Source organism: Anolis sagrei, chromosome 4, assembly GCF_037176765.1.
Source record: "Anolis sagrei isolate rAnoSag1 chromosome 4, rAnoSag1.mat, whole genome shotgun sequence".
In the NCBI taxonomy this organism is placed as follows: domain Eukaryota; kingdom Metazoa; phylum Chordata; class Lepidosauria; order Squamata; family Dactyloidae; genus Anolis; species Anolis sagrei.
The window spans coordinates 207,203,264-207,217,904 of NC_090024.1; the positions used below are offsets into that span (position 1 = coordinate 207,203,264).

Here is a 14,641-nt window from a genome sequence, read left to right on the forward strand (position 1 = left end):
CCCTGGCCATTGACCTGTGGGGTCCCGCAAGGTTCTATTCTTTCCCCCATGCTATTTAACATCTATATGAAACCGCTGGGAGAGGTCATCCAGAGTTTTGGAGTTCGGTGCCACCTTTACGCAGATGACACCCAACTCCACTACTCATTTCCACCTGAATCCAAGGAAGCCCCTCGGATACTGGACCAGTGCCTGGCCACTGTGACAATCTGGATGAGGATGAACAAGCTGAGGATCAATCCTGATAAGACAGAGATCCTCCAGCTCAGTCGCCCATCTGACCGGGGTATTGGGTGGCAACCTGTGCTGGATGGGGTTGCACTCCCCCTGCAATCACAGGTCCGCAGTTTGTGGGTCCTCCTGGATTCAGTATTGATGCTTGATGCACAAGTGTCGGCGGTGGCCGGGAGGGCCTTCGCACAATTAAAACTCGTGCGCCAACTGCAACCTGACATCGTGAAGACTGACTTGACCATGTTGGTCCATGCCTTAATTACCTCTAGACTGGACTACTGCAGTGCACTCTACATGGGGCTATCCTTGAAGATGGCCCGGAAACTACAACTTGTCCAACGTTCGGCAGCCAGATTAATAACTGTGGCTAATTACAGGGAGCGGTCGACCCCCCTGTTCAAGGAGCTTCACTGGCTTCCATTTATTTTCTGGTTCCAATTCAAGGTGCAGGTTATCACCTATAAAGCCCTAAATAGTTTGGGACTCACCTACCTTCGTGACTGTATCTCTCTCCATGAACCAGTCCAGGCCCTTCGATCTTCGGGGGAAGCCCTCCTTTCGCCCCTACCAGTCTCACAGGCTCATCTTGTGGGTACAAGGGAGAGAGCCTTCTCCTCTGTGGCCCCCCGACTCTGGAACTCATTACCCGGAGAGATTAGGAAAGCCCCCACCTTAGAAATCTTTAAAAAGAAAACCTGGCTTTTCCGCTGCACCTTTGGTGAGTAGGCACACAACCTCATACTATTGCTCCCCTCAACATTTCTGCCATTGGAGTACATGATTCTATGTCGTCGTCCGTCCCCCCACGTGGGAAAGTTTGGTTCTACAACCCCGTTCTATGAGCCCTCCTTCACAAATAACCTGCTCCTCTTTTATCTGACCCTGAGTTTTTAACATTTTATCCTGCACATGCGGCCCGCCCATTGTCATTGTGATGGTGTGTATTGTTTTCTTAAATTGCTCACTGTATTATATGTTTTTATGTAATTATTATGCTGTTGCTTTTGTTTTTGTTTTATTTTATTGTTTGGGCTTGGCCTCATGTAAGCCGCCCCGAGTCCCTGTTGGGGGAGATGGTGGCAGGGTATAAATAAAGATTATTATTATTATTATTATTATTATTATAGAAGTACATAGGTACACAAAGAAAAATTTAATATAACAATGTTACAAATGCGTACTTTTTGACAGTGATATGGAATTTAAAAAATTTAATATAACAATGTTACAAATGCGTACTTTTTGACAATTTTTTTGTATTCTCTCTGCATGGTGTTGTCTTGGCATCTCAATCAAAAAACAAGACTTTGTAATTTAGCACCGGTATTAGGATTACATACAGTACATACCAGCAACTGGGTTGTTGTAGGTTTTTCGGGCTGTATGGCCATGTTCTAGAAGCATTATCTCCTGACGTTTCACCTGCATCTATGACAGGCATCCTCAGAGGCTGTGAGGATACCAGCAACTGTTAGACATGGTGAAATTGGAAGAATTTGTGGAATTAAATGTAGAATCCCAATAGAAATTAATAAAGACTCTTGCAAATGTAACCTTGGGAATTCCTTCTGGCATCATTAGAAAAACTTATATCCTTGAATCTAATTACAGACTGTGAAATCTTACATTGAGAAATAGGGGTAAAACATAGGCTTAGAAGAAGAGCAAGTTAGAGAAGCATACACATACTATAATTCTGACTATATATTATAACCTTCTTCAGAAGAGAAGAAGTAAGAAATTTTAAAAGAGCACATTTCTAATTAAAAGGAAGATATCTCCTAAATACTTTCATTTTGGTTTAATTCTGAACAATGTGTAACAAATTCATTGTTATAAATGAGCTCTTTTAAACGAAAGCCTTGTTTATAAGATTCCAGTGAGGGATGTGGCAGACTTTTCTATGGTATGTTGAATGTTACAAAATACGATCTGAGTGTTCTGCAGATTTCCCTGACAAAGCAGTAGTATTCAGGTCAGTCAAAGTTGGAATTTCTTTTGTTCAGACTTCTGAGAATAATACTTTGGAATTTAAAGGCTCCCAGGCATTAATTCCCGTAGCATTGTCCCCTCTCTCTTGCTGGTAGAATTTACTGCTAACTCTTGTCTAATTCTCCTTCATCTCACCAAATATGCAGTTTATCTTATTTATGCAGAGTTTAAAGAAATCTACAACAGAAAAAGTTATGTTTACTTTTTAAAATTATGTTTCAATATTGAGTTTGTGATTAATACTTTCTCAAGCGTTTGGGGGGAGTATATATACAAAAGTTAATTTTTGTCATTTCTTGTGGCAAAATTCCCATGTAGTAAAACAGTATTGCTTTTCTGTCCTCCAAAGTTAAGTGAGAGTATATCTCTGCTCCATAGTTACAGCAATGTAATATTGTTTAATACCCATGGCTTCATCCTACAGAATCTTGGGATTTGTAGTTTGGCAAGACACTTGCAATTCTTTGCTGGACTTATAGAACATTGTAGTTCAGGGGAGGGCACTGGTTTTCCTGCAGGGAACTGTAAATGCCTCTACACTACAAAGCCAAACTTTTCTCTCATATAGAGCCATGATAAGTAAAGTGGTGTTGAACTGTTATAACATTCTAATGCAAATACTTTGAGGCAGTGACCCATATGTGGAGTGTAATGTTTTTAAAAAAGCTTTGTTTTAGAAAATCCATGTGACAAGGAACTTGTCTGAAATCACTCCACATGGTAAGAGCTCTGCAAACCACGTGGGTATATCTATCTACTTCAAATGAATCACATGCCACGTTGAATTTCCTGTGCTGCATTTTCTCTGTCTGTCTCTGCTTACAGATTTGAATGACACATCTCAACAAATCCTTTTACACTGACTTGAACTTACTGCCTTGGGATGTGGTGGAAGCTCCTACTTTCAAGGCTTTTAAACAGAAGATGACCTGTTGTAGATAAAGCATATTCAGATTAGCTTTTTAAATCATTTTGATACCTGTAGAATATTGCTCTTGAGTGTTTTATTACCTAATGCATTAATATCAATTAATCCCTCCAGATTAAATGTTTCAGTACCCCAATGTCATGTTTTGTTGAAGAATTCACAAATAATTCACTGTATTTTAGAACATCATTCTGAAGTGTTTAAAATAATGTTCCAGTCACCTGCCATTGTGTTATGTACTGACAATGAACAGCTGGAACAAAATGTATTCCAACAAATCTATTGCATTTGCTACTGGGACACTTTTTCCCCCTACAAAGTACAAGCATGTCTTGAGACATACATTCTCCTGTCATTTGTGTTTGAAATGGGATACAGAAAACCTGATGCTTAGAATGCTTTGTTGATCATTAAAAAGTGAGGAAGCAAAGGTGGAAGGGCAACAAGCTCATGCTCATTTGATATGGTCTATGAATGACGAAGTAGAGATGCTGCTGTGAACCTGAAACTGACATCACAGACATTTGACCATAGAGCAAATAGAGATAAAATTCAGAAATGGCCAGAACAAAAAACAAACAAGCAATGCTAGAAATCTTGGAACTGTTTCTAAGAGAAAGCATTCTTTAGTACATAATTTGTGGTGCAAATAGTGAAAAAGAGTATGTATTCAGAACATGGAATGAAAGGGACACTACTGAGTCACAGCCCTATTATTATTATTATTATTATTATTATTATTATACCACTTTTTCTCTCTACAAAAGTAGACTCATATGTTTGTCTATTGTTTTGGAGACTGATATATAGAAGTGTAGCATCTAGTCTCAAGTACTGCTATTTCAGAGCAATGATGAGTCGGAAGCTGTTACTCACAAATTACTGAAGTCCAATGACAGGAAAATATGTGAAGTGTAGAGTTACTGATAAACTGTGTTTACTGAGCAGCTTCAAATGGGCTACACACACCAGGGACATATGTAATAATTAAGGGGTACCTGTTTGAGTTCATAGATAATTGCTCCTTCTCATAGTACATACTAGATAAACCAGGGGAAGATTGCAAAAAGTGCTCTGGAGCTGCAGTACTAAGAGATCATCTCATCTGAAATGAGACAGCTACCTGAATAGACAACCTGGTATACATTGTGAATCCTCTCTCTATTGGCGTCAGATGACATATTAATTGACCCATATTGCTGCACTGGATTAAAAGGTGGGAAACAGTGTTTCTTCACTGGTTTATAACAGACAGAAGGCTTGCTAATGAAAAACCTGATGTATATTAGCATTATTCAGGAAAATAAGCTATATCACACACACACACACACACACACCCCCCCCCCCGTACCGCCTTTGTTATTTGTACAGTTGGGCAGCAGATTAAAAACTAGCAGACAGTACACCACATGTGGGGAATTAGTTTATTAGGATCATTACAGCATCCAAGTGACATACTGTTGTCTGTAGGGTGACAGGCACAGAGAATGATCCTTCATTCCCTCAGCAGGGATAATTGTGTTATTGAGATAGAAAATTACTCCACAATATCATTAATGCTACAGCTAGGCCTTTCTGCAAATAAATAAACTGATTATTTTGGATTTATGTTAATTTGCTGATTTGGGCACGTTGCTATAAAGATTTATATTATGTTTATTGGGAAATAACTAATACTTTTAAAGCAAAAATTATGTTGCATGAATATTTTTGCAGAAAATGAGGTCTATCAAATACAATATTCAGAATAAATCTTCTGATGTTTTTATATTGAGGAATATCTTTTATTATAGATCCTCACTCATGTAGAAAGAGGGACGCTTTTATCCCTGAAATTCATTGGAATGCTCAATAATACCAAAAGTCACTCAGTAAAAGGGTTTTTTTGAAATTACATGGATGAGGTATAATAGCTTTATTATTCACTTTGTTTTATGCTTTTAATAATATTGACCAGTACTTCAATGGAAAGACAAGGTATAAATGTAATAAACCATTTTTTTCTGAAAGCTAGAAAATCTTTGTAGCTTGTCTAAACAGCCATTAGTGTGTGTCTGTGTGTGTGTAAGTGAGAGATTGAGAGACAGTAGCAGCAATAGTAGAAGTAGTCATAGTAATATATAAGAGGTGTTTGCAATCAAGAACTTCACATCTGATGTGTAGGTGACCACAGATACCAAACCTAGTTCTGATGTGATTACCCTGTTATTTCAGACCAGACTAATGGTGCCCTGTTTTTGTTATTTCAGCTCAGATTGGGTGGAGATCATTGAACCCCGTTCTCGGGAGCGAATGTATGTCAACTTGACAACTGGAGAGTGTGGTTGGGATGCTCCAGCCAACCTCAGAGTTCGCCAATCTGATGAGAACCAGTGGTGGGAGCTCTTTGACCAAAACAACAACCGCTTTTACTACTATAATGCCATTACACAGCAGACAGTATGGCACAGGCCACAGGGCTGTGACATTGTGCCTCTGGCTCAGCTCCAAGCCATGAAACGCAACTCCCAGTCTGACTTCAGGACATCCCAGCACCGGAGCAGCACAAGTAGCGATGGGCGGAACACTCCTATCCAAATGGCTCTTGTTCAAGAAATGGAGAAGGGTAAAGAAAATAACAGCCTGGAGAAAAGATCAGAGACTGGAAGGTAAATGACCTCCACATATTACAGTTTTGCAGCTATTTAATATGTTCATCCATATCCCTAGTTTCAGGAAAAAAATAGGTCAAGAATAGTTTTATTGTCAGTCTGACTGTTCATTGTGATAAGGAATGTCACTACTTTTTAAAAAGTCTAATAATAAGTTATCAGAAGACATTAAACTGAACCTAGTTTATGTGTGAAAGACAAAATTACAAAATTAAAACATGCAGTTATAAAACACTAGCCGTCCCCTGCCACATGTTGCTGTGGCCCAGTCTGGTGATCTGGAAAATAAAGTAATGAGAAAGTGTTGGTTTCTAATATATGTAATTTCTTTATGCTTGTGGGTAAACAGTATTTCTTGTTGTTTCTTTGTCAGTGTTGATGTAGAGATTGTCTGGTTTGCCTACTCTGGAACATACAACATATAATTGTCCTTCTATAGGCTTCCTTTCAAATCTATGACAACATATCTGTCATATACATATGTGTGTATGTGTGTGAATCATATCTATCTCTTATCTGTGGCTGAATGGTTCTTTGTCAGGGGGGCTTTGATTATGTTTTCTTGCCCTGGTAAAGAGAATTGGACTAGATGGCCTTAAGGCAACACTTCTCAATCTGGGGGTCAAGACCACTGGGGGGTTGCAAGGGGTGTCAGAAGGGTCGCCAAAGACCATAAGAAAACACAGTATTTTCTGTTGGTCATTGGGGTTCTGTGTGGGAAGTTCGACCCAATTCTGTTGTTAGTGGGGTTCAGAATGTTCTTTGATTGTAGGTGAACTATAAATCCCGGTAACTACAACTCCCAAATGTCAAGGTCTATTCTCTCCCCCCCCCCCCCGCCCCAAACTCCATCTGCGTTCATATTTGGGTATATGGAGTATTTGTGCCAAGTTTGGTCTTGATCATTCATTGTTTGAGTCCACAGTGCTCTCTGGATGTAAGTTAACTACAACTCCAAAACTCAAGGTCAATGCCCATCCTTCTAGTGTTTTCTGTTGGTCAGAGGAGTCCTGTGTGCCAAGTTTGGTTCAATTCCATCATTGGTGGAATTCAGAATGTTCTTTTATTGTAGGTTAACTATAAATCCCAGCAACTACAACTCCCAAATGACAAAATCAAGTTTTTTGAGTGATGGTCACTCCTTGGGTTAGTAGGTGTCTTGTGGCCAAATTTGGTGGCAATTTGTCCAGAGGATTTAGAGTTATGATGTCACTCAAAACGAACAGAGCATTTTTATACATATAGATTGAACACACTTTCATCAGATTTGTGTTTTGTTTTTTTTAGTTTGGGAAATGTGGCACAATATAAATGAAGATCTAATTTTCTAATATTTTTCTTGAGATTACCATGGATATAAGAGCTTTGCTGTCCAAATTTATGGGTGCTTACCAAAAGTAACCCTCACTTTATTTAATGATATTTACTCCCAGATAAATGTGTATAAGATTACAGTCTTAAATTCTCATTTTGTAGATAGGTAATTTGTGCTCTTTACATGTTCTTATGTAAAGGATTATAATTAGAGCCAAACTTCATAAAGATATGTTTATTGTTTACCATAAAAAGGGTACAGAAATTAGGTGCACAAATGTAGCATCTGTCATGATTTTTTTTAAAAATGTCTTGGTAGCTATGACAAGACTGTTGTGTGCTATCACTGATTCGTTTTTAATACTTACCTTGTCTCCTTCATTTCTTCTGCTCCCTATTTAGTTTGATTAACATAGCTATAACACTCTGAAAACTGAGATGACATTCCTTAAAGCAGAGCTCCCAGCTTTTGGCTGTAACTTAGAACAACAAAATCCTTTTTTCAGACTGCAGCTGTCAGCCTGATTCTTTCTTTCGTTCTCTTGGATAAGCTTTGTTGGACTATTTCTCTAGAGGCATGCAGAGAAGTGCTGAAAGTCATATCCTTGAGCATATCAACAACTTACTAAGGATACAATAAATGGATTCTCATTTAATTAGTCCACACTTTAGCTTTGTTTCTTTTACATTCTTTGCCAACTGATGTGAGGTATTTTGTAAGAAGTAGCACACCACTTGGTCCTGTCTAGGCATTTTTCTGCATTTTTTGTCCTCAGGACAATCCAGTCAAAACAGTATTTCTGATTTTAAAAAAATAACTTCTGTCTTTCCTTTTTCTTCATCATGGTCTCTGAAACCCCACATATGGTTGTTATTGCCATGTGTGCGGATTTCACAGATGACCACTTAAAGTTTACAAGTAAGCAACCATTCCTTCTTCATCGTTGTCTCTGTAAAATGGCACATATGGCAATAGCTACCCGATATGCGGATTTCACAGATGACCACTCGAAGGAACACGGTTACAGATAAGTAACAATTCCTTCTGTTATCACAATTTTAAACTGAATACTTATAATATACACAATTTGCAGGTGGGCACTCAGATTTCTAGTGTGTGCTTTGACTTTCAGCTAACCAACCAGAGGAAGAGATTTCTGAAATCTCCCACTTTATAGTGAATTTAGGCATTCCAGGAACAGTTTCCTGCCTTTCATCTGCTTGTAAAAATTATGTGTAAGGTACTGCCAGAAGCTATGAGCACAGTTGGCATGTTTTTTACCCCTCTATCTGGAAGTTAACTTACAGGCTTATATGTTGACATAATGAAAGAGTCAGGAGCAATTTATTTTTTGGGCATGACCTATCTAGTGATTAAGTTCAAAAGAGCAACCCATGGGACATGTGAAGTTATTTTAACATCCCTGGTGGTGAAAGATGGCATTATTTCTGTATAGTGATTGTAATGAAGGACTGAATGGGTCCTTGTTTTTTTTTTCTTTGACATAACATGTTTTTAAATCTGAATGAGCACCCTGCAAGAGGAAGAGGCATTGTAATCTACTCACAATCATTTTAATTATTGGCTCCTGCAGGTCTGCTAAACCTTGCTTAGGGCACTGTCTTCTATGTGAGATGTTGTAGAGGTGCATAATTTGATTGCTGGGTAGCATTGACTGTACAAGTAAAAAAATAACAAGTTTACATCTAATTCGGGCCTTGAGTCTTTTTTGACAAATTTCATTTGTTAATATCATACGCCAATGTGCTTATAAGATTGCCAGGCTTTTTATCCTTGGCACATCTGCATTTTTAAGGACAATAGATTAGATAATAAGTAACAGATGAAATTTATTTATTTATTATTTATTTATTATTTAAACTTATATGTCGCCACTCCCCTGGGGCTCGGAGCGGCTTACAAGAATAGCTAAAATCTAACAAAATTTAAAAGAAATTTAAAACAATTTAAAAACAACAATATCAAACATTAAAAGCCTGTCAAAACAGGTATGTCTTACATGCCCTGCGGAAAGCTGGTAAGTCCCGCAATTTAACAGTAATACAGAAGCATTGGGGCTCTACCAGAATAAAAATGGATAATATTTTACCTTCTTGTCTTATAAATAGTAGCCTCTTAATCCTATTCCCAGGCTGAGTCTTAAGTGGTCTCTTCTGGGGCGTTTTCACCAACATTGATTGTTTCCAAAGTGTATCGACACAAGGGATTTATTTTAATTGCAACCCATTTGAAGATTCAACACTGCAAAACAAGACAAGAGCTCCAGTCATTGTCTTCTGATCAGTATTGTATAGACAACTCTGTTCTTGAAACTAAGGGGACATAGTTCCTTGTGACTCAAAGTTTGAGTGAAGTTGCCTGTTTCTGTTGGTTGTTCACAGGAAAAGAAAACTATCCATAGTATCATTGACCAAAAGACAAGAAACAATATTTTCTCCCAGTGTTAGGCATATAATCTCTTTTAAAAAATCTAAATATACCAAGTTGTTATTTCCAGAGTGATCTCTTTCTGCGAAGATATTTCAGGATGACAGAATAAATATTTGCTAGCTGGATTAATGATATTCCTTTTTAAAAAAATACTTTTTAAAAGAGAAGTTCTGTATGCAGGAGTGCCAACTTTATGCATCTTCATAGGCTTTTCCTGACCTTGTTTCTTGATCCAGTCTTAAAAGCTATATGGCAGTTCTTGCTTTCCCACTCACTGAGTATCTGTCATTAACAAATCTTATCTGAACTATGGTAAAATTTGGCGTCATTGGTCAGACCCTTTCTGTTCATTCTTCTGTCTATAGCAGTGGGTCTGAGAATACTAAACTTATGTAGTTAAAGGAAAATAAATAGGAATAACTACACAAAATGTTGATAAAGCACATTGAGACAGAAGTGCAGACAAAATACTATGAGGTCATAGCTTGCAAAGTTCACTGAATCCTGTATGAACAGCTGCCTATGAGGTTTTTAAAATTATCTTCTGATATGAACAAAGACAACTATACAAAACCAATGGAACACCTGTCTAATAATGGTGAAAAACACAAGCCCTTTTGCAGTTTTGACAAACATGTGTAGAGTTGGCACCTATGCAGCTATTTTTCTAACTGAAAGCTGGTAAGATGTAATAGAATTGCCCAAGTTGGCAGGCTTGCTTTTCCTCTGGTGGTATTGGGATGCATCTGTTCTAACCTATCAGTTTATTACATTTAGAGTTCTCAAGTTTCAACAACATGGCAGGTGGATGAGATGTTCAAAGAGCAGCTTTCACAGAGGGAGGAAGAAAGTGGTGCTTAAAATAGCAAGGCAACAGCTTTCAATTAGACATACTGATTTCCTACAGTTTAGTCTTGACACATGCACACTTGTGTGATTTCTTTAAAAGTCCATCTTGTTTTGTTAGAAAGCTACTGTGCTTTGACATTGCAGAGTGATGTGTTTTCCTGCAGAGTATTGTGTTTTCACACAGTTTTCCAGAAGAACCCTGAAAATGCCTTTCTGAGGGCTAGAATATCTGTTCAGCAGAACGAAGTGAATTGTGTGACTTCAGAGGAGCATGTGGGGAAGAGAAAGGTCCAGCTTAACTTGTGGAAATGGAATCCATCTCCCTGGGGCTTTCTAAGTTCTATTCTTTCTTGGTTCAGACTTGCACACAATATACAAAGAGTTAATACTAAATTCGGGATGGTGACCACTGTGAGTGTCCCAAATGCAAATGAAATCCAGACCATTTATTCAAACGTATGAAACCATGTTTGGAGCATTTAGGTGTTGAGCAACCTTTCATGCCTATAGTGTATCTCCCCCATATCTTTTAAAATACACGTATAACATGTTGTATGAGTAATTTGGTTGGGCTCAGTGAGAGCTTATATGTTATATGAGTTAAAGTGTGGCTTGAGTACCATTAATTTCAAGATTTCTAAATGAACGGAACTTGAATCAGATCAGTCAATTTATCTTCCAGACAAGAATTTTACTTTGCTGTCACAGTACTTCATTCATAAACATTTGCAGGAGGTTGGCTGTATTATCTTCAATTTGTCATCCTCCCATTTGTTGCAATTGCTTTCCCTCTTTTGTTTTTCTGTTTGTGTTTGAAAAAAAGTCAAAATAGCTGAACAGTGTGTTCTTTTTGAGCTTTGGGAACCCTCTGTCTGAACAGCATCCAAAGACTGCACTACTCAAAAACAGTTTGTATAACATATTATATAAACTACATTTGAAATGCAAAACTTTATGTGAATTGTTCATTGGAGAGATTGTGGACTGGATGCATCTGAAATATGTGGTTTTTTTAATAAGTCCTATATTTTATTCTACCATTCTTTTATGGATCTCAGATGAATATACGTGATATTCTTAAGCACTATCTTTCATCTTCAGACCAACTTTCAGAGGACAATAATCACAGTGTGTAAAAGTTATTTTTGACTTCAGTTCCCAGAACTATCCAGTCACCATGGCCACTGGTCAGGTTGCTTGAGGATTCTGTGATTTATACTCCCAAATTTTCAAAATTCTAACATTATTGCATTAGTAGTCAAGTCAAAGAGTTGTGATTTAAAGAAAATTCATCAGTTGAAGGTTCGGAATACGTAAGTCCATTCCTTTGTCCCCACTTTTTTAGATTATGTACTTTTTAAGATTTATTAGGAAAGGAGGGAATGACATATCAAGTTAAGAGGAATTGTTCCAGAGTAGCTTTGTATTTTTCAGCCATTTGGAGCTGTGGCAATTACAGTTTTGAGTAATAAAAAGCTTTGTGTTGGAAACAGTGCTTCTTACATCTCCATAGGCTTTTCCTGACCAAACTCAAACTGCCATGCCAGTTTCCATTAAGGATATTGTGATTGTCCTGAACACAGTTGTATCCTTTTGTGAGCAGGATGCAGCATTGTATGTTTCCCTATATTCCTTTGTTTTGAAATAAAAATGCTTCCGCTCATAACTGACAAAGCTAAAAATACTTATTAGGAGCAATCAAATTAACTCTTCTGCATCATCGTTACTACTAATGTTTCAGAAGATAAAAACTGCATATTGAAGTCCTTCCTTCAATCCTCTGCCGCTTTGACATGAGAGTTTTGTTTCTGGATAATTCTGTTGTGCAAGCACTTCATTAAAGAATTTGCAGATGCTGTTTGCCTGGAAATCCTTATGCTACTTTGATGCTGACGTGTATTCCAGTGATGTTTAGATTAATTCTTATTTAACTATCCTATTTGCTAGTGTGCATATCTGATTAGAATGAATCCTTTCTGACATAATTGCTTAGTCGGGTAATATTGTTTACCGAGCAAATGTGGACCTCGGTATAGGTTTCAGACTATTCAGCTCCTCCTCCACCTAATTTTCCAATTTCCTGCTTTCAACAGACCAATGGAATTCCCTGACCATCGAGACAGACGTAGTTCTCTTTAGAATGTTTTGGAGAGATAACATTTTAGGAATTTGTCCTAAAGGCTGCAGAGCTTATTTGTTTTATTGGTGGTTTTGGAAAGTTTGAGATTCTCCCTGGGCTGTTGATGGGTCATTGTTTTTAAAAATGATGATTTCATGATCTCCCAAGATACAGAACTCAATTGAACTCCTTAGTGGTATATATGTGATCAAATATTTACATTTGATGCTGCCATCATTTTGACTTCAAGCTTTATTATCTAACATACTAACAAGTCTAATCTTATTGCCTTCATTTTATCTATATAATGTACCTTAGGTTGTGGTTTTTATTTGTCTTCTATTTTATATGCATACTGTCATAATATAGAGATGTAGTTTTTTGTGCCTTCTTGAGAGAATACTTATACTAAAGATAGAAAACAGTTTAGGGATATTATAATTCATATTAGGTTCAAACATATTTGGCAGCTTTGAAGAGAAAGTTTACATCTAGTTATTGCTAGGTATTCTTCTTTGGACAAATGTACAGCAGTTGTCCAGAATGAAATCAATATTTCACTTTCCCTTCCTCCCTGCTCTCAAACCCACCACAATGACATGAGATTTGTGAAATAATTTTCTTTGTTTCTGATTTGTTGGTCTGAAAGACAAAATAGTTTATTGCCAGCAATTTGACTTTCTCCAATGACTCACCTTTGCCAAGCTGAATTACCTGTCTTTTATTGTAGTCCCTACCAAAGATGTATAGAAATAAAATAGATAACTGTTACTATGTACACAGGGAAGGACGCAGGTGTTGAACACCTGTGTTTTTTGTTCATTAGGGGAGCATGTGCTGAGGAGGGGTTTGCCAAAACTCACCTTTACAAGTAGATTTTGTGTGTGTGTGTGTGTGTGTGTGTGTGTGTGTGTTGTCAAAGGCTTTCATGGCCAGAATCCCTGGATTGCTGTGAATTTTTTTGGGCTGTAGGCTATATAGCCCGGAAAACTCACAGCAACCAAGTTTTTTTTTCTTTGAAAAAAGTGACCAAAATCATTGTCATCATCTCTTCGCCCACATCACGCCCAGTTATCTATGGATGGCAAAAATCTGTTTTTGTTTTCTTTACTGACCACTGGAAAATAGGGCAGTAAAACATACTTAGTGCTCCGAATTTCAGAACTTGGTACTTTGGTGCTTTATAGAATCACACCTGTGCTGAGGAGGGGTTTGCCAAAACTCACCTTTACATTGTATTTCTTTACGTTGTATTTCTGATAGGAGACAAATGTCCTGACACCTGCATTTTCCTGTTGTTATTATGATTGGTTATTTTCCACTCGCGACTGTAATAATCCTGACATAAACATAGGAAAAGCCTAAATAGTTTTAAACCAGGATATATTTATTATTGGGTGTGTTTATGTTTATAAGGCAACTACTAAATACAGTAAATTAACTAAATGAGCAAGAGAGGTGTGATTTCTAAAAGAGGGAGAAGACAAATGGAAATAAGATTGGTCATTGTAACAACAGAAGGCAAAAAAAAAGACTTGCTACAGTGTGGCAGTTGGATAATTATGTGGAGATGGAAATACAATGGGTTGTTAATTGCTCCCAAACTGTCTCCCAATTGAGAGAGCTTTATGAATGAAAACCAGTCCAGGATACAATCAATAGAGAAGGAGTTTAAAAAAAAAAAAAACCAATGCACCCGTTCCAGTTCCCAAGATTCCATGGGATTCAAGGGAAACATGCCTTTCAAGTCTAAAGGCCCTTCTGTTTTGAAGGATTCTGGCTGCCAAATAGCCCTGGTCTCAAGACAAATCAAGTTCTCCCCCCTTCCAAGACTCACTTTCCTCTTTCTTGTACATTTTTTACATTTGTTGTTTCTTGAGCTCTTGACCTGATCTCCAGGAAGATCGTTCTCTTGCTCACTTGCCTAACAACAGTTATGTAATGTATTTCTTCCATTCCTAACCCTCCTCTTTCTGAATCAAGCAGATGTTCCTGTTTCACTGAATCTGAGAAAGAGAGAAGGTGCCCATTCTAGTGAATTCCAATGACCTATTTTACTAAATGATATTTTTCATCCTGTGTTAATTGGGGAATATAATAAA

At 37.6% G+C, this 14,641-nt stretch overlaps 1 protein-coding gene across 2 annotated transcripts in view; it reads left to right on the plus strand.

The window, feature by feature from the left end:
- The window catches only part of LOC132773265 (rho GTPase-activating protein 39-like), an 87,864-nt gene that overhangs the window by 54,868 nt on the left and 18,355 nt on the right, over positions 1 to 14,641 (plus strand). For both annotated transcript variants that reach the window (XM_060772403.2, XM_060772404.2), the window contains exon 2: positions 5,404 to 5,802. In XM_060772403.2, the coding sequence (XP_060628386.2) occupies positions 5,404 to 5,802 (399 nt within the window). The remainder of the gene's footprint in view (positions 1 to 5,403; positions 5,803 to 14,641) is intronic.